This window comes from Protopterus annectens, chromosome 10.part0 (genome assembly GCF_019279795.1).
Source record: "Protopterus annectens isolate FY-2018-M chromosome 10.part0, PAN1.0, whole genome shotgun sequence".
NCBI classification, from domain to species: Eukaryota; Metazoa; Chordata; order Ceratodontiformes; family Protopteridae; genus Protopterus; species Protopterus annectens.
Window position 1 is genome coordinate 420,845,856 of NC_056744.1, and position 22,171 is coordinate 420,868,026.

At 38.0% G+C, this 22,171-nt stretch overlaps 1 protein-coding gene across 1 annotated transcript in view; it reads left to right on the forward strand.

Annotated features, from left to right (window-relative positions):
- RO60 (Ro60, Y RNA binding protein) overlaps positions 1-22,171 on the forward strand; it is an 837,759-nt gene that overhangs the window by 65,503 nt on the left and 750,085 nt on the right. The window contains exon 2 of the mRNA XM_044086777.1: positions 8,920-9,057. Coding sequence (XP_043942712.1) covers positions 8,926-9,057 — 132 coding nt within the window. The 5' untranslated portion in view covers positions 8,920-8,925. The remainder of the gene's footprint in view (positions 1-8,919; positions 9,058-22,171) is intronic.

Genomic DNA, 22,171 nt, shown 5'->3' on the forward strand with positions numbered 1-22,171 from the left:
GCCAGACGTTCCTCCTCCACAAAGACTAGAGGCTCACAAACAGGTTTCTCTGTTGCTCCAACTAGGGGCCATACAGCCGGTCCCTCTGCCAGAAGTGGGCCTAGGATTTTATTCTCGCCTGTTCCTAGTACCAAAGAAGGGGAACACGTGGAGACCAATTTTGGATTTATCTATCCTCAACACTTATCTGGACATTCCCAAGTTCAAAATGTTGACGTTGCAGCAGCTTTTACCTCTGCTGGGCAAAGATCATTGGATGGTAACTTTGGATCTCAAGGAGGCTTACCTTCATGTTCCTATCAGACTAAGTTGCAGAAAGTATCTGCGTTGAGCTGGGACTTCTCACTATCAGTTCTCTGCATTGCCCTTTGGCTTATCTACTGCCCAGAGTGTTCACGAAAGTTCTGGCTCCAGTGATAGCTTTCTTCAGACTAAAAGGAATACAGATCTATCCTTATTTGACGACTGCCTAATTCTGGCTCAAGGAAGAGAAGAGCTTCTTCATCATTTGGATTATGTGATAGCAGTGCTAAGATGCCTAGGGTATTCTGTGAACGAAATAAAGTCCAGTCTAGTACCCTCTCAAGACATGTGCTTTCTGGGTGTGAGACTGAATACAGCATCCCAGATGGCCTTTTAACCCGGACAAACAAAAGAGTCTATCCCTTTACTTCCATCAACTATCTCATCAGTCCGGGCTGACTGCAAGGACAGTCCTTCAAGCCTTAGGGTTCATGGCATCTTGTATTCTGGTGCTTCCCAATGCCAAACTGCATATGAGGAAGCTACAATGGTATCTCAAAAATGTATGGACACAGCACTGCCAGGATCTAGACACTGTCATTCAAATACTACCTTGCCTTCAAAAGGAATTCTTGTGGTGGGCTCAGGAATGTCACCTAAACAAGGGACTCTCTGTGACCCGGCCAGAGGCGAGTCAGATGTGAGCGACAGATGCCGCAGACAAAGCTTGGGGAGCTCATCTAAATGGAAAGTGGATACAAAACAAGTGGCCTGTCAGACTACAACATCTACATATCAACATGAAGGAGATGTTAGCAGTCCAGTTTGCATTAATTGCTTTCAAGGAATTGCTTCTTCCAGGGCAGGTGTTGATTCTAACAGACAACACAACTGTCATGTGGTACATCAACAAGCAAGGGGAACGCATTCTTATCCTCTATGCAGGCAAGCAATGATTTTGTGGGAGACTGCTCTCAGTTTACAGCTCAATCTTCAGGCAAGGTTTCTGCCAGGAGCACAGAACTCCTTAGCAGATGTGTTGAGCAGACAATTATGGATCCCCAAGAGTGGAAATTGGATCCTCATGTATTTCAGAAATTGACAGTGTCATGGGGAACTCCAGACATAGATCTGTTCGCTTCTCCACTAAACCATCAGCTGCCAAAGTTTTGCACAAAAGGTTTCATCCCACAGCTTGGAAAGTGGATGCTCTTTCTTTCAATTGAGCAATCTTCATGTATATGCCTTTCCACCTCTGCCTCTCCTCCCAAAGGTACTTCTAAAGGTCAGACAGGACAAGCCAAGGATGATTTTAATAGCTCCGGATTGGCCTCGACAACACTGGTACCCATTACTGAGAAGTCTGGTACAGAAGCCTCCATGGCCTTTGCCTTCGATTCCACACCTGTTGTCGCAGGAGGACAGCCATTTGCTAAATGTCAAGCTTCACTCTCTGCACCTAACAGCCTGGCATATTCTGTTTTGAACCAAAGTGGGCCTCCACTTCCTCAGCAAGTTTTGAATGTTATTTTGGAAGCTAGAAGGCCTAGTACAAGGAAAGTGCACGCAGACAAATGGAAGAGATTTTTGTTTTGGAGTGCAGCAAAAGATTTTGATGTTTCTGAGCCTAATTTGAGTGTGGCTCTTCAATATCTTACTGAGTTACTGGACAAAGGTTTGTCTTTCTCTTCTATTAAAGTTCATGCTGCAGCAATTTCAGCTCACTATGATTGCAATCCACCATTGTTTTCTCATCCTTTGTTCAAGCAGTTTCTTAGAGGGGCAAAGAATATAAGACCCCCACAAAGAGCTCCTACTCCTGCTTGGGATCTCAATTTTGTGTTGGAGAAACTCTTGAGCCTGCAGCTACTGCTGAGTTGAAATATTTATCATGGAAGACTGCTTTTTTGTTGGCCATTACCTCTGCAAGAAGGGTTTCTGAATTACAGGCCCTTATGGCAGTTGAGCCTTTCTTGATTTTCCATAAGGATAGGGTATCATTACGTACTAATCCTTCCTTTATGCCTAAGGTGGTTTCTAGTGTGGCTTTAAACCAAACTATTCATTTGCCTACTTTTTATGCAAATCCCCAAAATAAAGGGGAAAAGATTTTGCACACTTTAGATGTCCACAGGCAGTTGCTATTATTTGGACAGAACTAAAGGGTTCAGGCAGTCTCAGCAGTTGTTTGTTTCTTTTGCCTTGAGTTCTCAGGGCAAGCCTGTATCAAAACAAACTATTTCTAAGTGGATTGGGTTTTGCATTGCTTTCTGTTATTCCCATCATGGCAAGGAGATTCCAGCTGGGATTAGGCCTCATTCCACTAGGGCTACTGCCACTTCAACAGCTTTTTGAGGGAGTGGCAACCAAGGATATTTTTGGAGGCAGCTACTTGGAGTTCTGTGCATACTTTCTCTAGGCATTATCACCTGCCACTTTACTCTAAGTCCAGGGCTGGTTTTGCCACTGCTGTTTTGCAGGGCATTTTGGCAGCTCCTGCTTCCTTGTAGTTAGCCATCCTCCCTTTCCTCTGCTTTGGGATTCTACCCAAGTGTTAGGACTGCAGCAATATGAGATGAAGAACATAGTACAGTTTTGTACCTACCATAAATGTAGATGTTCGAAGATCCACATTGCTGCAGTCCAATTTACCCTCCCTCCTTCCCCTCTGTAGTTAGAGGCGGTTGTGTGGGTTGGGTTGTACATTTTGTGTATATTGTATATGTTGTACATATAGTTAGTGCAGGGGTGGTTGGTTGGTTGTTTGCTGTCTTTTGGTTTTGACCTTTATTTTTAGGGTCTTCTGACATTTGGGGCAAGAAAAGACTGAGGATATGACGTCGGTCATGCATTTGTAACTCCCTGACGTCCTGACGCCAGTCAAATGCGCCCTGACCGACGTCAGCCTTATACTTTGATATTCGGGCCGACCGAGGACAGCGGACTACCCAAGTGTTAGGACTGCAGCAATGTGGATCTTCGAACATCTACATTTATGGTAGGTACAAAACTGTACTTTTATTTAAACTGATGGTTAATAATTTTAAATGGCACTGGAGCATCTAAAAAAGCAACAGCGCTGATAGTTTAAGGAAATGGAGTTATAACCCAGTGTTGTTCCTTCTGTATCCTAGTTTATAGTTTCCTGACTTTCCTGTATTGTGTTTGGAGCTACCTGGTTGGTTGTTTTTTTTTTTTAATTTTAGTTTCCTGACTTTCCTGTGTGCATTTGAGCTACCTGGTCACTTATTTTTTATTTTATTTTACTGACTTTCCTGTATTATGTTTGGAGCTACCTGGTCACTTGTTTTTTATTTTAGTTTCCTGACTTTCCTGTATTATGTTTGGAGCTACCTGGTCACTTGTTTTTTATTTTAGTTTCCTGACTTTCCTGTATTATGTTTGGAACTACCTGGTCATTTGTTTTTAATTTTAGTTTCTTGACTTTTAGCATTGTTTTGTGTGGTGAAGAAGGTGAGAAGTGAGGAGTGTCTGGAGGTCAGTGTTCCAGTTTTGTGTAGCCAGCATATTTAAAAGTTATAAATTAAAGCCAGTTAGCCAACCTAACCAACTGTGCTAAAGAACAAGGAAGTCAATGAATGTACAGAACTGATATTAAAAATGCAATGATTTTTGTGTACCAAGAAAGGCTAGTGCTTGAAGATTTATTGTGCCAAAACTGTATACCAGGAGGATGGGGCACAACAATAGGAAGTGATTTTATTGTCTTTTTATTTATTTTTTTGTTGACCAGGTTATTTCTACTAGGGTAGTAACCTCTTCTTGTGGATGCCTGAGGTGGTGTTGATACTACCATAGGAAATTTGGTCAGGGCATCAAGGCACTTCACATACTCTTTTTGATAGGTGCTATGGGATTTTGTTGCATCCACCTGAGTTACCACCAATTTAAGCAGATTAGCATCTCATTTGAAGGACCACACACTCAGGAGTGCAGCACCCCCCCAGTGCAGTTTTGCAGTATCAGTAATCACTCTGCCTGGTGTGGAGATAGAACCCACAGCCTTCTGCACCAAGTGTGCTACCTGTTGTGCTATGAACACTGAACATTTTGCATTATGTGTCCACACAGAAAACACAAGAGAGCCTAACATTTGTTTATTTAAACTGATGGTTAATAATTTTAAATGGCACTGGAGCATCTAAAAAAGCAACAGCGCTGATAGTTTAAGGAAATGGAGTTATAACCCAGTGTTGTTCCTTCTGTATCTTAAGAAATATCATGTACACCGGACTATTGTTTAATCAGTACCAATATGAATACCCTGTGTAGGACTGTCTATATACATAGCAGGGTACAGTCTAGCACAAAGCTTCAATACAATAAAAACTAAAAAAAAAATAATAATAATTTGTAGAGCATGATGTTTTGTCACAGTAAAATTGGATATTATAGATTGTCTGTAGTAGCCCTATTTGCTGTTTGGTATAACTTTAAAGAGCAGTGGTTCCAGTTTGTACTCAGTATACACAATGGAGTTGTGAAAAGAAAATTAGGACTTTAAAGATAAATATAATTGTTTGTTGTATGAACCAGAGGCATTGGAAAAGGAGTTTGTGTATAGTCGATATTAGATCAGGCACATAAATCAGAGATTAGGATTACCATGATAACAATATAATCTGAAGATCAACATTAATTTATATGCTTTTACATGCAGATGCCACTGTAATCTGTGTTGCATGTTACCCAGTCCTGCTCAGTAATTTATCTGGTACAAAAGACATACAATCTAGGCCTTCTACTTTCTATTGTACTTGTATAATTTGAATACTCTTCCTAAGGGATCTGTTTTGCACAGCAAATGATTATACTTCTCATTTTAATTCATCATTTTCTTTTCACAGCTCCTTAGTGTATCAGCAGAAGAATTATTGGCACCTATAATCTCTGTCTCATACACCTTTACCTATGCGATGTATTCCACTAATTATGTAATGATTCTGTTAATCTCACTTTAAAATGCCTCATTTATATCAGTTATGTGAGACCCCATTGTTAGATATTTTATCATCCAAAATGATCACCTCATGTGTAGCCACTTGTTTTGAGTATGGATTTTCAGGCCTTTACTCAGCTTCTTGGATTTTTTTCTCTCGCCATCTGTCAGCGCAATCACTTTCTCTAACACCTTATTTTCCTTTTCTTATTTTGATTGAATCTTGTAAATTCATCCCCTGTTTCTTCACCAAACCACACAGTTCTTAAAGGCTTAATAATTTCAAGTTATAGACCACAAATTGAACGCCTACAGAGGAAACGAAGTGTACACCTTCTCCCTTTATGGATATGGTTGAAGGTAAGATAATTTTCATCCTTTTGGTAGCATATTGTACCCCATTAAAAACTGATTTGTATGCAAGACATGCAGACTGTTTCAGGAAAATGTTTACTCTGCATTATCCGTGATTTCTGCAATATACAGAGAATATAGCATTAAATACTAATGACCTACAGCAGAAAGCTGCATGTAATGCAATACGTCTTTTAGGGAGTTTGCTCAGATTAAATATCTCAAGAAGGCTAGAATTACAGCTACAGTGTACTGAATAATTTTACACATCTTTATTAATGTCACACATTGCACAGTGACATGATCTTACATTCAGTTATAAAACATAAAGGAAGTACATTTTTCCATTTGTGCACGTCGTACAGATACTATTTCTGTTTTAACAATTATTCAGTTTAAAATTACATGGATTGCATGAGTCTTTCTTTCCTTGAAATATCCCTTCTCTTGAACATTATTCTGTATGTGTTGTTCCCACAGATTCAATTTATTTCTATGTAGTTTACTTCTTCCCTTTTTTGAAGATCCCACCTCCAGTTCTATTATCTCATTTGTAGCATGCAACAGTTTTGTTACTGTTGGTTTTGTTTCCATTTCTTTGTAATTGTTTTTTTGGCAGCTAGCAGCATTAAACTTAGTAGGGCCTTACTGTGTCTAGACAATTCAGTTTCTATATCCCAACTTAAAAGGATACTTTTTTAAGATAAAATTATTTGTTTCCTAAAAACTATCAGCTCAGTACACTCCCAAAAAACAAGATGATCCCAGGTATCTCTCTTTCCCATCACATAGCTGTCTACCTGTGGAAAATTTCTCTGAAGTCTACTTAAGGAATACAAATACCTATACAAATACTTCCATGCAACAATTTTAAATCTTCTAGATTTTTCCCATACTTTTGAGTCAATCTTATCTAACACCCTCTGAATGATTTTCATAGTTATGCATTATATGTCCTAATTATTCCTTTTTTACTATTCTAGACTTGACTATAAATGGAAGCAGAGTTGGTCTTTCATTCAACATTCCCATTCCCCTTTCTATGTGCCTATACTCTGTTATCAATCCCTGGTAGGGAAGGCATTCTGTAACCTGCAGTCCAAATTCTGTTTGACTTCATCTGAAGCTATGATTTTTCCTCTATAATTATTTGTTTCAAATACCTTGGTTCTTTTGCTAATTTTCTCCAGTAAATTCCTGCTCCATATTGCTTATTTTCTTTGTGCTTTTCTACGGATATGATTTATTATTTTACTGAGTTAGTTTGGCACGTTTTCTCACTGTTACTTGATTTTTGAATATTTTTTTGAGTGCCATACCAGTTTTGCCATTGAATTTGTGAATCCTTTGTTTTCTTTGCCAATGTCTCTAAGTATAAAGCAAATAACAAAGGAGAAAGAACACACCCCTGCCCATTTCCTCTATTCAACCACAGCTTGTTAGACAGGAACCCTCAACCACCTTGAGTCTTGGCTCTGACCCTTCATATATCTTCCTAATTAACTCCATTATCCTATCAGGAAATGCAAATGCTGCCATTGCCTTAATCATAAATTCTCAGCTAACTCTTAAAAATGCCTTCTCTGAACAGAGACCTAATAATAATAACAGGGTCTTCTTGCACTCAGCTTCCCTTTGAATCATCAGCATTCTGTCAGTGTTGTCAAATGTTTGTCTCCTCTCCAAAAAAACAAATTGATCCATATCCATCAGTTTTGGCAACACCTTAACCATTATCTTAGCATATAAATGCTTTATAATCATGGTTCAGAATCAAAACTAGTTTATATGCAATTGGATTTAAAGGGTCTTTGCCCTTTTTGAGTAATACAGCCACTGCAGCTTTCTTCCAAGATGTTGTATTTTCCCTCCATTTAAAATATTGTTAAACAAAACCATCCAGATCTTTATCACCTTTTCTGTCCTAATTTCTAAATTTCCTAAGGAATACCATCTGTTCCTGGAGGCTTTATGGTTGATTGATTATGCTTCACCATTTTTATTTACCCTGTCCCATCTTGGCTGTTAATTCTTGCTCTAACCTTGCTGTATTTAAGTCTTTTACACAAATGTTTCCATGTGTGTCTTTTCTTGGCTCCCCCATTATTCTGCTTTATAAAGATCTTCAGAGAATTTCTAAAACATCTCTTAATACCTCTATATGGTCTCTCATTATTTTTTCTAGTCATATGTCCCCTTGACTAAGTGGTTATGCTAATAGTTTTTGTGGTTTGGGGTTATTATAAAAAATACTTGCTTAACAGCAACCTTTCTATACTCATGCATATTACCCAAATACTCCCTTATTTTTCTTTTACCACTCAACAGTTACCCCACATCTTGTTGTTTAAGATTCCCCTTCATCTGCATTGTTTTACCCTTTGGTAATCATTCTAAATAATTCCTATTATTTCTTTTCTATATCTGTTTCTTTCTAATGTTTGCCATATTTTTAAATTCATCTTTAATTTTTCCACTCCACAGTTATCCCTTATGAATCAGATTGCACATTCCCTAACAACTCTTGAATCATCTTCACTATCCGTTCCTTAAAATCCTCTCTTTTTAATAGGTAAGAGAGTACCAATGCATCATTTTTACTTGATTACCCTGTGTCTTTTAGTCTTTATTGATGCATGGTCTAAAATAGTTATTGGATGTGTTTCAAAACTGTCAGTTAAATAACTGTGCTCTTGTGAAATATAATATGAGTCCAATCCAGCCGAGTTATTGTACCTTGGAGAATAATATATAAATTCTATTTGGGTTCCTGCTAGGGATTTCAACTTTTTCATTCCAAATATTCTCATATATTTCTTCAGGAATCTATCCTCTTTTGTTGTATTTTCCTTTGTAGGTCCCCCTGATACAGCTTCAGTGCTGTATATCAAGTTAAATCCCCCCAATAATATTCTCAGCAGGAAGCTAATTTCCTTTCCCATAATTCTCTTATTAATAGTTTTATATGGAATATAAATACATGCCAATGGAATCCTCCTTCCCTGCCAGTTATCACTTATTACCACAGATCTTCACTTGTTGTCTTTCTTCTCCTCCTCTCTCACTGAAATATCATTACTCGTCTTTTCCTTTGCTCTGATATTCTGCTGAATAACCATTTCAGAATCCTTTCATTACCAAATTCACATATTCATTTCTGTATAAGTGTGATTCCTGTAACATTGTTCTTCATTCCCTACACTTTTTGTCCAACCTGCAATCTAGTTATTATCTGAGAAACTTTTAATCACAAAATATTTGAAAAATTCATGCAATACACATTTAATCTAAACCACTTAGTTGAATCATGTTAAACTGAAAACTTCATAAACAATAAACACTTATCTGAATTTTTTTTGCAGTGCGGCATGTACCTCTGCACCTCTACACTAGAGTTGCACATATGTGGAGAAAAAAAGAAAACTTCTCGCACAGTTAGTCACTGTTGGTGCACAAACTTCCGGAGACAAAGAAGAAACATAACAGCGGGTATCGGCAAGGTACACAAATACTGATCAACATTAATCTGCATTATAATTCCTATGATACAAAACCACACCAGCAGTGATTTTCTATAGCCTTACACATTTTTCTATCAAATGTGATTCAGTCATTTGTGTTTTAGATCAATTGTGATGCTGTTTTTTTTTTAGGTGAAATGTGTTACAGACCAAATGTCATGTACCGATATATACATGCAAACACACACACACACACACACACACACACACACACACACACACACACACACACACACACACTAAACAGTTGTAACTGCTAATGACATAGCCACAGAAAAAAATCACTCCTGGAGGCTAAACATACATCCAGAGTATCTGTGTTGTATACTGACTATACCAGTATACATCTATATATTAAACTCCCTTCCTGTGTATCAGCATTTTGTGAATAATTTTCATTAATATTCCCTTCAGCTCTTTTAAAATATGCTTTCTTAAAATATTTTTATTGATAAAAGTGTTTACTACCTACTCACTTTTATCACATGTTGTATTTTTCCTGCTTGAATTTAGACTTCATCACAATGTATGTTTTTCAAATACTGGCAACATGCATTAGCTATACTGCCTTAATTGCTTTGGTGGACACACCCTTTACATTTCTTTTCTTGAGAACTGTTAATATAGCATTGCAATCTGTCTTACTTGTATATCTTCTATATCTTTGTTTGCCACTTCCACTGCTAAAACAGTTTATAGGATTAATTAAAAGAATTATGTGAAAAGTCCATAGCCTATGTAAAGCTTGGATCTTATCTGTCAAGCCCATTTGAAATATTAAGAGGTACTAAACTGGGGTGCCCTCTCTCCCCATTACTCTTTGCTCTGGCTATTGAGCCTCTTGCAAATTATGTTAGAAATAATGACAGCGTTAAAGAATATAAAGTGTCAGACAAATGATTCCCAAGATACAACTGTTTGTTGATGACCTACTAATAACTTCTAAGGATATTGAAAATTCAGTAGATCACCTATTACATAATCTAGACTTATTTGCAAACATCTCTGGTCTAAAATTCAATCACCACAAAGCCCAGGCACTTCCAGTGAATAAAATTGTTACTATGAAATGTAGATCAAAAAGAGACATAAACTGAGGGGGCACGCATATTAAATATCTAGGTATCATTATTGAATCTAATTATAAAAAAGCATTCACATCTAATTACCAACAACTTAAAAACTCAACTACTAGTCTAACTGACAGTTGGAACAGACTCTTCTTCACATTTGAAGACAGACTAACTTTAATCAAAATGATACTGTTACCTAAAATCTTATTCGTTGGCCAAGCCACCTGTCAAAATTAAAGAGAAAGTTAATAACTTATTACTCAACTTCCTTTGGTACCCCCCCCCCAAAAAAAAAACAAGAATATCTCTTCTCTGGCACACCACAAGCTGGCATGAAGAAGTTATAGGGTTTCCAAATATTGATTTTTATCTAAACTCTGCATTTATTAACATAGTGTTGCTTTGAAATACTTCTTATACATCATATTGGAAATCAATACATGGAGTCTTACTTCATAGTAATAGGATAGTGTTTGAATCATATACTCAAATACATACAAACATTTTTATATGGGTTTTAAAAATATGCATTCAAAGTGAAAGGTCAAAACGTGTTCTCACACCTCTTATAAACCAAATATTGCTGTTGTTTAAAAAGCTTGTTTTCTAATCAATTAATTAAGAATTTATTAATAATGATGTTTCCTATTGCTTACACAAATGAATGTTTGATATCTTTTGATACTCAGAAAATGTTAAAATTTAAGAAGGGTGACCTATTATATTGGAATCAGTTTCTCTCAGCTAATAAATTAAGTTCTGCAGACTATTTGATCAGCAGATATGAAACAGAAGCAGTTCACAGACTCCACTGGCAGAAAATAGGGTTAAGGAACAAACCCAGAAGGTTGAATTGTCATATAAAATCCTTTATTTGCTAAAATAAAAAAATCAGGTTAGTGCTTTTTTTTTTAAACCATATGTTAAACTTCATCAGACAATTGGTAATTTTGAAATCACTTCCTATATAAGCTTCCTGTAACATTGATTGGTGAATCAACTCATGAATATTAATAAAATTTAAACACTTCATCTCATGAATATAAAACACATATTCTAAAAAGCATCTGCCTGCCGTTGTATGAAAGGTTGGACACTAAGGAGGGAGAAAAGGACATGTACCGTTTGGCAAGACAGAGGGACCAAGCTAGGAAATATGTGCAGCAGGTAAAGGTGATAAAGGATAATGAGGGAAACATACTTACAAGTGAGGAGAGTGTGTTGAGCAGATGGAAAGAGTATTTTGAGGGGTTGATGAATGAAGAGAATGAGAGGGAGAGAAGGTTGGATGATGTGGGGATAGTGAATCATGAAGTGCAATGGATTAGCAAGGAGGAAGTAAGGATAGCTATGAAGAGGATGAAGAATGGAAAGGCTATTGGTCCAGATGACATACCTGTGGAAGCATGGAGGTGTTTAGGTGAAATGGCAGTGGAGTTTTCAACCAGATTGTTTAATGAAATCTTGAAAAGTGAGAGGATGCCTGAGGAATGGAGGAAAAGTGTTTTGGTACCGATTTTTAAGAATAAGGGTGATGTGCAGAGCTGTAATAACTACAGAGGGATTAAATTGATCAGTCACAGCATGAAGTTATGGGAAAGAGTAGTGGAAGCTAGGTTAAGAAGGGACATGATGATTAGTGATCAGCAGTATGGTTTCATGCTGGCAAAGAGCACTACAGATGCGATGTTTGCTCTGAGAGTGTTGATGGAGAAGTACAGAGAAGGTCAGAAGGAGTTGCATTGTGTTTTTGTAGACTTAGAGAAAGCATATGACAGGGTGCCTAGAGAGGAGTTGTGGTGTTGTATGAGGAAGTCAGGAGTGTCAGTGAAGTATGTAAAAGTGGTACAGGATATGTACAAGGGTAGTGTGACAGCGGTGAGGTCTGCGGTGGGAGTGACAGATGCGTTTAGGGTGGAGGTGGGATTACATCAAGGATCAGCTCTGAGCCCTTTCTTATTTGCAATGGTGATGGACAGGTTGACAGACGAGATCAGACAGGAGTCCCCGTGGACTATGATGTTTGCAGATGACATTGTGATCTGTAGTGAGAGTAAGGAACAGGTGGAGGAGACCCTGGAGAGATGGAGATATGCTCTAGAGAGAAGAGGAATGAAGGTCAGCAGGAGTAAGACAGAATATATGTGTGTGTGAATGAGAGGGAGGATAGAGGGATGGTGAGGATGCATGGAGTAGAGGTGGCGAAGGTGGATTAGTTTAAATACTTGGGATCAATAGTTCAGAGTAATGGTGAGTGTGGAAGAGAGGTGAAGAAGAGAGTACAGGTAGGATGGAGTGGGTGGAGAAGAGTGTCAGGAGTGATTTATGACAGACAAGTACCAGTAAAAGTGAAAGGGAAGGTCTACAAGAGGGTAGTGAGACCAGCTATGTTATATGGGCTTGAGACTGTGGCATTGACAAAAAGGCAGGAGTCAGAGCTGGACGTGGCAAAGTTAAAGATATTAAGATTTGCACTGGGTGTGATGACGGTGGATAGGATTAGGAATAAGTTTATTAGAGGGTAAGCCCAGGTTGGAAGGTTTGGAGACAATGCCAGAGAGGCAGGATTATGTTGGTTTGGACATGTGCTGAGGAGGGATGCTGAGTATATTGAGAAAAAGATGCTAAGGATGAAGCTACCAGATAACAGGAAAAGAGGAAGGCCTAAGATAAGGTTTATGGATGTGGTGAGAGAGGACATGCAGGTGGTTGGTGTGACAGAGCAAGATGCAGAGGACAGGAAGAAATGGAAACAGATGATCCTCTGTGGTGACCCCTAATGGGAAGAGCCGAAAGAAGATGATGGTGGAGTCTGTGAACTGCTTTTGTTTCAGTTCTGATTTTACATTATGTGTTTTGCGTTTTTTGATCAGCAGATATAGTTTGTAAAATTGCAATTGACTAGACATCCAAACTTGTAAAGATTTTATACATACTAAGCTCATTAGAGGCATACAATAAGAGTAACTTAACAATCTTGGATTTTATCGCAACAATTATTAATAGCTCACCCAAGAACACTTCATACATATCTGTTATTTATAAAATTCTCAAAAATTATTTTAGCAAAACAGGTGTTTCTTTTTAGAATTATTCAAGTGAAGTTAATAGACAAGTATTCTCAGAAAAAGATAAAAAAAAACTCTGTTTACAGCCGGTGAAGAAATCCCCATCTTCCCTGCTCTGGCATGTATACACATGGACATTTTTACATAGATGTTTTTTCTCCCCACATAGACTAGCAATAATGTACAAGAAAGATGAAATGAAATGCTGGAGATGTAGACACCCTGATGCTGACTGGATACACATGGTTGTTAATTGCAAAATAATTTCCTCATTTTGGTTAGACTTTAAATTTCTTTGTAAAGCTCTATGGAATGACAACTGTATAATTTCTGATTCCCTTATCCTTTTCAATGTTCTCATTCCTGAAGTCATTCCTAAAAAACAAACATTTTTTACTATGGTCTATCCTCTCTATAGCAAGGAAAACTGTTACTAAAAAATGGAAATCCCAATCTACTCATGTCTTTATAGTTGAGTTTATTCATCTTGTGAAATACATTTGTAAGAATGAGATTGCTACTATAAAAACAAGGACTAGCAACAAAATTCATCATTTAATTGCTTGGACAAAATTGTCTAATTTTTAAGAGAAATATTAAGTGTTCTCCTATGTATATTACTTTTTTAGGTGTTATGGATATTGTATATAGTTTGTTTTTTCTTGTTACTATACTGTTAAGTTATTGCGTTTATAAAATGAAAAAAACATTTTGGAAAAAATTATTTAAAGCAGTTCCATTTTTTAAATTAAATTAGTTCACCTTTTATTCTATGTACATTTCTTTCTCTCAGCACTTGCAACAATGTTTTGTCATAATTATAATTCTGGTTAAATTTCGTTACTCAACCACACACTAAGCCACAGTTTCAATAAGCTATCTTACCAGAAAATCAAGCATGACTCTTTATTCTTTCTCAGTAAACTTATAGTTAAAATTATTTTAACAAGTTTAATACTTGCAAGTACATTTTCCCCACAGGATTTTTCAGGACTCAGAATATTTTTCACCACCTTGCATTCAAATGATCATGTAACACATTGATGGGTATATATTTTTCTGCCTTCATTCTTAATGTGATTCACAATGTTGAAAAAAAAGTGGATCATGCTTTACAGTTGTGAGAAGTAATTTCCAGTTGTCTTACGGTAACAACTGTGGGATTTATATAACGATTCTAATGATATATTTTTTCATATGTTAACCAATAGAAAATCACCAAGAGCAACAGCATGTTTATGAAATGATTTGATTGGTCCTACATAAAGTAAAAGAAGTGACCAAAAAGAGAAATATGAGTTTGCTTTTAAGTTTCCAATATGAGATAACCACAGCTGTGTGTGCTTCCAGTTTGAACAGTACCTTGCTGTTCCAAATTTGTGAACAGTAATATACATATGGCTACATGTGGTACAAAGTTGGACGTATTTTGCATCACATTATGTGTACCTACCTTAGCTAAACTAGAAACTCTTCAAGGTTTGGAGTTTTACTTCCCTTTCAGAACACTGGACGTTTTACTATTCTCCATTAAATGCATACAGTTCAGTCACAGTCTGAAGCCTACCTAAGCTTAACATTAGCTTCTATAACATGCACATTAAATATACTGTACTTATTCTTTATGACTTGCAAAGAACATTTCAATATTTTAGTTATGCAGCAAGATACAGTGACAGCACACACAAATCAAATTTAATGAACATTTTTTCCAAAACAAATTCCATTATTTCATGATTTCTTCCTGCATCAGGATTTTTACATCAGAGATGGTCATTCTTAGCTCTTTTTGAATTCTTCCTTCTACGTTTTCGTAAATCACTGAAATCCTTGTTACTAAAAACACAGCAACTATATCTTAGAAAGAATATCATACATATTTAATGGTTCTAAAACATTAATATGTTATCCATACTTTCCAAAAGCAACAACATGAGCAGGCTTAGACGGGACTGAACAAGGTTCAAATTCCAGCTGCATCATAAGCTATGAAATTCAGTCTACATCTAAAACAAACAAGCAAGCTAGTGACATCTTCTGATACTGCAAGGAAATATCATTTAGAAATACAAGCACAAAATAACACATCTTTAATTCCTTGCTTAGAATATATATATTCTGGGGGGGGGGGCAGTTTCTTTGTGGATGAGCAGCATAGCAGCATGTGTCTGGTGTTTCAAGTAGACATCTTTTGCTACTTGGTTGGGGTAAATTCTGGAGGCTGCTGTACAACTCCAAGAACTCTTGCTCCACTGTTTCTGGCAATTTTTTGATTATCAACACCCTCCTGACTAATGGACCCATTCAGCCTCCATCATCAGAGAGAGAGTTGGCTGAATGGGCCCATCATTCACAGAACCATCAGGGTGATTTGGCATTTTTTAACGCTAACCGAAACCCTATCTGCACACTCAGTCAAACACTTGGGGGGGGGGGGTCATACAAGGGGGTGTTCCCTCTAAGTAGTCTCACACCACTGGAAAAGCATGAGTGGTGCTTTACCTGGTCTCCAGGAGGGAAATCTCACCAACTCCATGTGCTCCAAGTGCAAACTACCCTTCACTAACTCTCACTGGGAGAGGTGAACAGACCACACTTATTCACTCCTCTTCTCTGTCTATCTCCTCCTGCATTGGTGCTGCTAATCAAACTCTCCTTACCAAAGCCTCAGTAAGTGCTCCATCTCTCTGCACCACTGTGCCAAGTGTCTTACTATTTCACTGGTTGAGAGTGTGGGATTAAGTGTAATGTAACAGTCTATCATCATTATATTATTCTGTGTAATCCAGTTATGTTAGTTTGTATTATTCTTTCTAACAGGGAATATCACCTCCCTGACATCTCCCCAAATAATACATTTTTGATAGTATTGCATAAATGAGGAGTGGCAATTAAGTGGGCAACAGAATGCAGATACAGAATAGAAGAGAACAGAACAATCTAGTTTTTGTGCTAAGACATAGGACTGAGGCATCCCTCACTAGGATCTTGAATGATCTTCTCATGATGAGGGATTAGTGTCATTCTTCTGTTCTGGTCTTAACAGATCTCTTGTTGACCTCTGATATGGGTGACTATACAGTCTTGCTTAACCAAGTGAACCATTATGTGACATCAGCAATGTAGTTACAGAATGGTTTATTTCCTGCGTTTTTGACAAACATAGAAGAAATGTTTGGTGATAATTCTTAAACATTCTACCCTTATAAGTATGGTGTTCTACAGGGTTCCATACATATTCTTCTTTTGTTCAACGTACAACGTACACGTGCTGACATTGCAAGAAGTTATTCAAATGAGGAGATTGCAATACCACTGCTTTGCTAATGACATGAAGTTGTGCCAATTAATTCTTGTTCTCACAGGACTCACTGTCTGCAGCCAACTGGTTAGCTAAAGATGTGGAATGCACCCACCTTTGGCTGGCCAGTAATCATCTGAAGCTTAGCACCTTCAGGACGGCAGCTATGGTAAAACACGCATCTCTTAGGGAGTCCTTAATGGTGCTCATGTCTCCTAATAACATTTATAGTAAAGACAAGTTACATCTCATGTCTAAGCTGAGTAATTACTTATGACAAGTTGACATCAGGGGACCAGATTTGGACTCTGATCAAATCTACCTGTTCAATTTTAGGAATATCTTCCGGTCAAGCATCTTATGTACAGTTTTTGGATCTCCTTATGGTGTTACACACCATAGTCCCCTCTAGGCTTGACTACTATAATGCCACCACAAACAAATACAATAAACTATATAAAATAAAACAACAAAGGTCAGGTCACCAAATTCCTTGAAGGCTTTTTTTGAGCCGAGGCAATAGAGTGTTATTTTATTTTGTGACAATAAATCTGGTGGCCTTTACTTTGTTGTTTTATGTTATTTGACTACTGTAATGCCCTTTTCATTAGGTTCCAAATACAGAACTTGATCTCTCTCAGTGATAGTTGGTGACTTCAAAGCAAGTTTGTATATGTGTGTGTGTGTCTGTTTGTGTCGCAGGGCTGTAGAGAGAAACTGAATGAGCAGGGCTAACTGGAATGAGGGCAATGTGCATGCACATACACACAAACCTACTTACTAACACATTTGCAGCAGCTATCCTTCTGACAGTGTTCTGGAGGAAACCCGTACCAAAACAAAAGAAAGAAAAAGAAAGGAAGAGAATAACATCCCTGTATTCTTCCCTTATAAGGCCTATTATTGAGTACAACGCCCCCTTTCAGCATGTATCTTGCAAAGAACATGTAGCAACTGGAGACACTGCAGAGGTTCCTCACCAGGATAATCCAGGGCCTCAAACATCTACCATACACAGATAGGCTAAAAGACATATCCCTGTACTCAGTTTCATACAGACTCCTCAGAGGTGACCTCTGTCTGGCATACAAGGCCATGACGGACCCCACCTTTATGGGCCTGCTGTATATCTGCAAATCAAGCTCCACTCGAATAATCCATATGCATGGCCTCAACCTGGTCTGTGACATCAACAAGACTTGTTGGCGGGACAGATTTGTGTCCCAGAGACTCCCCCATCTATGGAATAGACTACTTCTCCACATCAAGCAGAGTACCTCTTTACCCCTTTTTAAGCACAACATGGATAACTGGATGGGAAACAGAACATATCCCTCTGGGATTCCACCCATGTCCCTGCTGGACAGGGGCATCGGGTGCTGATTTGTCTAAACATGGGCTAAACTCTTGGCAAGGCTTATAAGTGCCTCAGGGCCAATACCCTAGTAACCTCCTATGATCCTATGATAAAAATCACATAGTGATTTACAAGCTGGCAGGCACTAGAAATTGAGTAAAAAAAGGTTAAAAATTACTTATATATATTCAAAAAATGTCTTCATTTTTAGATACTGTCTTGCACATGTCTGAATCCAGTGTGCTTGCACTTTTTATTCTAGACTGCCTCAGGTACCAATCACCTGACAGAGCCTGAGACAATGAGAAATAGCTGCTCATTGCTTCATCAGACTATCAACCTTAACAGAACCCATCAAACCCATCTCATTCCTATTCATACAAGCAAGCAGCAGGAGGAAGTGAAATAAGGTGTACTTGCTTTGCAGCTGCCTGTTTTAAAAAGAAAAGAGAACTACGCACATATGCAGTACGCAGCTTCATGAGTTCTGAGTCTCCAAATAAGAAAGTCAAATGTTTTGCAAAAATTAAAACTAAAACAAGTGAAACCATTATTAAATCAGCTTTTTTCAGAGGGGCTGCAGCAAAGTATCTTACTGCCACCAGTCACCCATGCTTGATTGTCTGCAGCTAGACATTGCAACTGTCGGTCCCTAATTTGGAAGAATGTTTGTATTTTTAAGGCCTGATTAGGATGTCCCAGTTTTTGGATGTATGTCCCAACTTTCAGGTATGATTTACCCCTTCACACAATTTTCTCAACCCCCCTCATTCCATGTAATTTTTTTGAAGTTGTCTAGTGCACAAAAAGCCACGCTACATGGCCAACATATTAGAAACAACAATAATTTAAAGAGGACATACATCTTAATGTCCCTTTTTCTGAAGCAACAACCTTGTGTGGTAGAATTTTGCAATACAGTTCACTGACTTCTAAAGATCTTATACTATCTCTGATAATATGTTTATATTTTTCCATCATTTTTGTCATTCTAGTTTTCTAAACATGATTCTCTGAGTAGTATCCCACATTCCTACTGGAAGAGGACAGTGATGTGTGCTATTTGGTGTTCAAATTAGATGTCCAGATTTTTAGCAGAATGTTCCTATTTTTTTAAGGGCCTTTGTTCCTATTTTCGGTGTCTGCAGGTTGAGAGGTATGCAGCCCAGCCCATTATACTATGCTATTTCTGTGGGAACTCCACTGGTTGATTATTGGACAGCCTCTATAAAGCTCTTGTGGTGTATGGAATGCCACAATTATGCCCTGAAAGTTCTTTCTGGAATACCTACCTACATCTGCATAACGTGGGCCTATACTGCTCAACCTTTTAGAGCAAGAAATCTGGGCAAAGCCATAAACAATATGGGGGGGGGGTGGGGGCAAAGGCCCCAAATTAGGGACAGTTCAGATATTGCTGTTACAAATTTAGAAAGTTGACAGCATAGCAAGTTTTGCGTTAGCATTACATTTCTGAAGAGTGAAGTCTGAAACTCAAATGTCTGTCATTTTTTTATGATTTTAATCTTTAACTACTTGCCAGTAATTTGCCAGAAAACCATAATTTTATAAAAAAAAAAACAAAAAAGGTACAAAAATATGAGGCAAAAATCTGGACACTATGCGAAAATATGTACAGTTGAAAGGTATACTTGGGGTTCTGTACTTGTAGCATACCTCTCAACTTTACAGATTTTCGCTGATTGTCTAGATTTTTGGCTGATATTCTTGGTCAATGTTCCTCATAAAATTTGTGTTTTTCTGGCAAATCATTGGGATTATCTGAGGACAGAAGTCGATAAATAATGACATACATTTGAGTTTCAAATTTCAAAATTTTCAGAAATGTAGAGTTAAAACAAACCCTGTTACTCTAGCATTTTTTTTTTAAGATTAATATTTTAAATATGTGTCTGTTTTTCGGCCTTTGTCCCTCATTTTGCCCGGCTTTGTTCACATTTATAGCACTAAATGTTTGAAAAGTATGCGTGTAGGACCTCGACCTGGAAGAGTGGTGATTGCCAAGTCTCTGCACTCTGCTTTCCACGGGCATGCGGCTTTTCTAGTGGTCAGTCTTGAGTAATCCATCATTTTTGTTTACCACCGTTCGTACTTACGGAACCTAACCCCTGGCTGGCTGACGGTTCTCCAGTGTTAAACTTGAACAAATGGTTAGCTTTGTTATACTGAATTGTTAATACTGCGTTTGACATTGTATATAACAGACAGTTAGTATTTGGTGCTAATAGTTATTTTTACTGTAGTCTAACTTGTTTTACTGCCCAAATGAGTTGAATACCATTTTCTCGACAAAGGCATGTAAACACACTGCTGAAGATATTAACAGCGACACGCCTATATATTTAAATAAATTAGTTTCTGGGTTGCAGTTTACTGCAAGTTTGGAGTTTTGATTGGAGAATAAATTTTAATATTCATATTTACGCCTTCAAGGAACATCCTATACGATGACGTACTTGGCTCAAGTGACTATTTTTATCCTAACAGCCATTGTGATCTCCGGCTTATTTTTTTCGTTTCGTCAACCAGTCTTTGAAGGTTCTCGTTTGATGTACTTTTAAGTGAAGTACTTGGTAAGTCGCCACATGAGATAAACAAGAACCGGAGTGGGCGCTGTGGTCAGATTGGCTTCGAATTTGAAATAATAATGTTGAAGGTTAGCGATCATGGTCATTATTGTTCGGTCGTGTTTTTACAAGTCCAGGAAGTTGAAGTTTGTCCGATTATTCAGCGTTCCACTTGTTTGGGAACTGTGGAACGGGAGTGGCGCTCGCTAGGTTTTCATAGTTAGTGATTCATTCAAGAATCGGGCCTTTTCATTGATTATTGGACTTTGGATAGCTCTTTTATTGCCGTATCATTGTTGATGGTTTATTAACCAGCGATGTATTTAGAGGGAGTTGATAGGACATTGCTAGGGAAAGCATTGTAAATTGGGAGGTATGATTGTACATGGGAAGATTTTTAAGAGTCAAGCCGATGGTGGACCGTTCAAGAAAGATGCAAATAAATGATTAGTTTGTATTTTGCTGAACACTGAAAAAGGAACTTGTATGTGTGTATGTATATGTATATGTATATATATATATATATATATATATATATATATATACACACACACACACATATACACACACACACACATAGAGGGCCGGTGTTAGCATTTTGGGGGCCCCCAGCAAGTGTCAAGTTGGGGGGGGGGCCCCTAGGTGTTTTCAGTCTATTACCCTGTCACTGCCATCCCTCCTAAGCAACCTTTTAGTTCATGCTGCAAACTTTTTGCAGTAGTACACACAGAATGACCTGTAGCTACAATGCTTTTATAGGTTCATAGGTAGGTACTAGGCTATCGGCCCAAGGGCCTACGTAAGCCTAGCCAACAAGGTTCCCTGGCTTACGCCACCCAAGAAAGTTATTTTCCTGTGCCACTGTCGAGCAGAGACACAGAAGTGATCCCCGAGGTGTTTTTCCTTTTTCCCATCCACTCATCAAGATTTTTCTTGAAGAGTGCTAATGAAAAACTTTGCTTGACATAGATGGGTAGCCTGTTCCAGAGTATGGGAAGTCAGTGGGACAGGAATCTATCCCTCCAGCATGTCCTGTTTATTGTGGTGACAAGGTTTAGGTCCTTAGAGCGTGTAGCTCGGAGGAATTGGGATTTCTTTATATGTAGCATGCCCAGCAGCTCTGGGTTTTGACATAGCTTTATATGTTAGGCAGAGATCACCTCGGAGTAGGCGATATGCTACTGAGTAAAGCTGGAGTTTTTTTGAGATGGTCCGTGTAGGGCATTTGTTTGAAGCCAGTAATAATCTTTGTGAGGTACTTCTGTGGCCTTTGCATCTGCTGCAGATGTCTTGTGAGGTACATTCCAAAAGGGGCGTTGTACTTTATGTACCACACTATGTTGGCCCATCTCACAAAGGGCCATTCATAGTTACAGCATTTAGCTGCAACAATGATACATTACAGTAACTTTATGGACAGGGTTGAACTTAATTGAAATTGCACCCTAGGCAGTGCCCTCTGTTTCAGCACCCTCCCCCACACACACACCCTTCAGTGCTCCCTCCATTTTCCTCACCATAGCATACACATTACTTTTTTCTTCATTTGCTCACATTTTGCCTTACTCTTCAGCTTTTTCAAGAAGCCGTGACTTTCTATGTGCTCTAATGTGCATTTTAAAGTTTTTTTTTTTTTTTTTTTTTTTTTTTAAATTTTTAGACAACCTTGTAATCCAGTGATGGTTTGAACAGAAATTATGATTAAG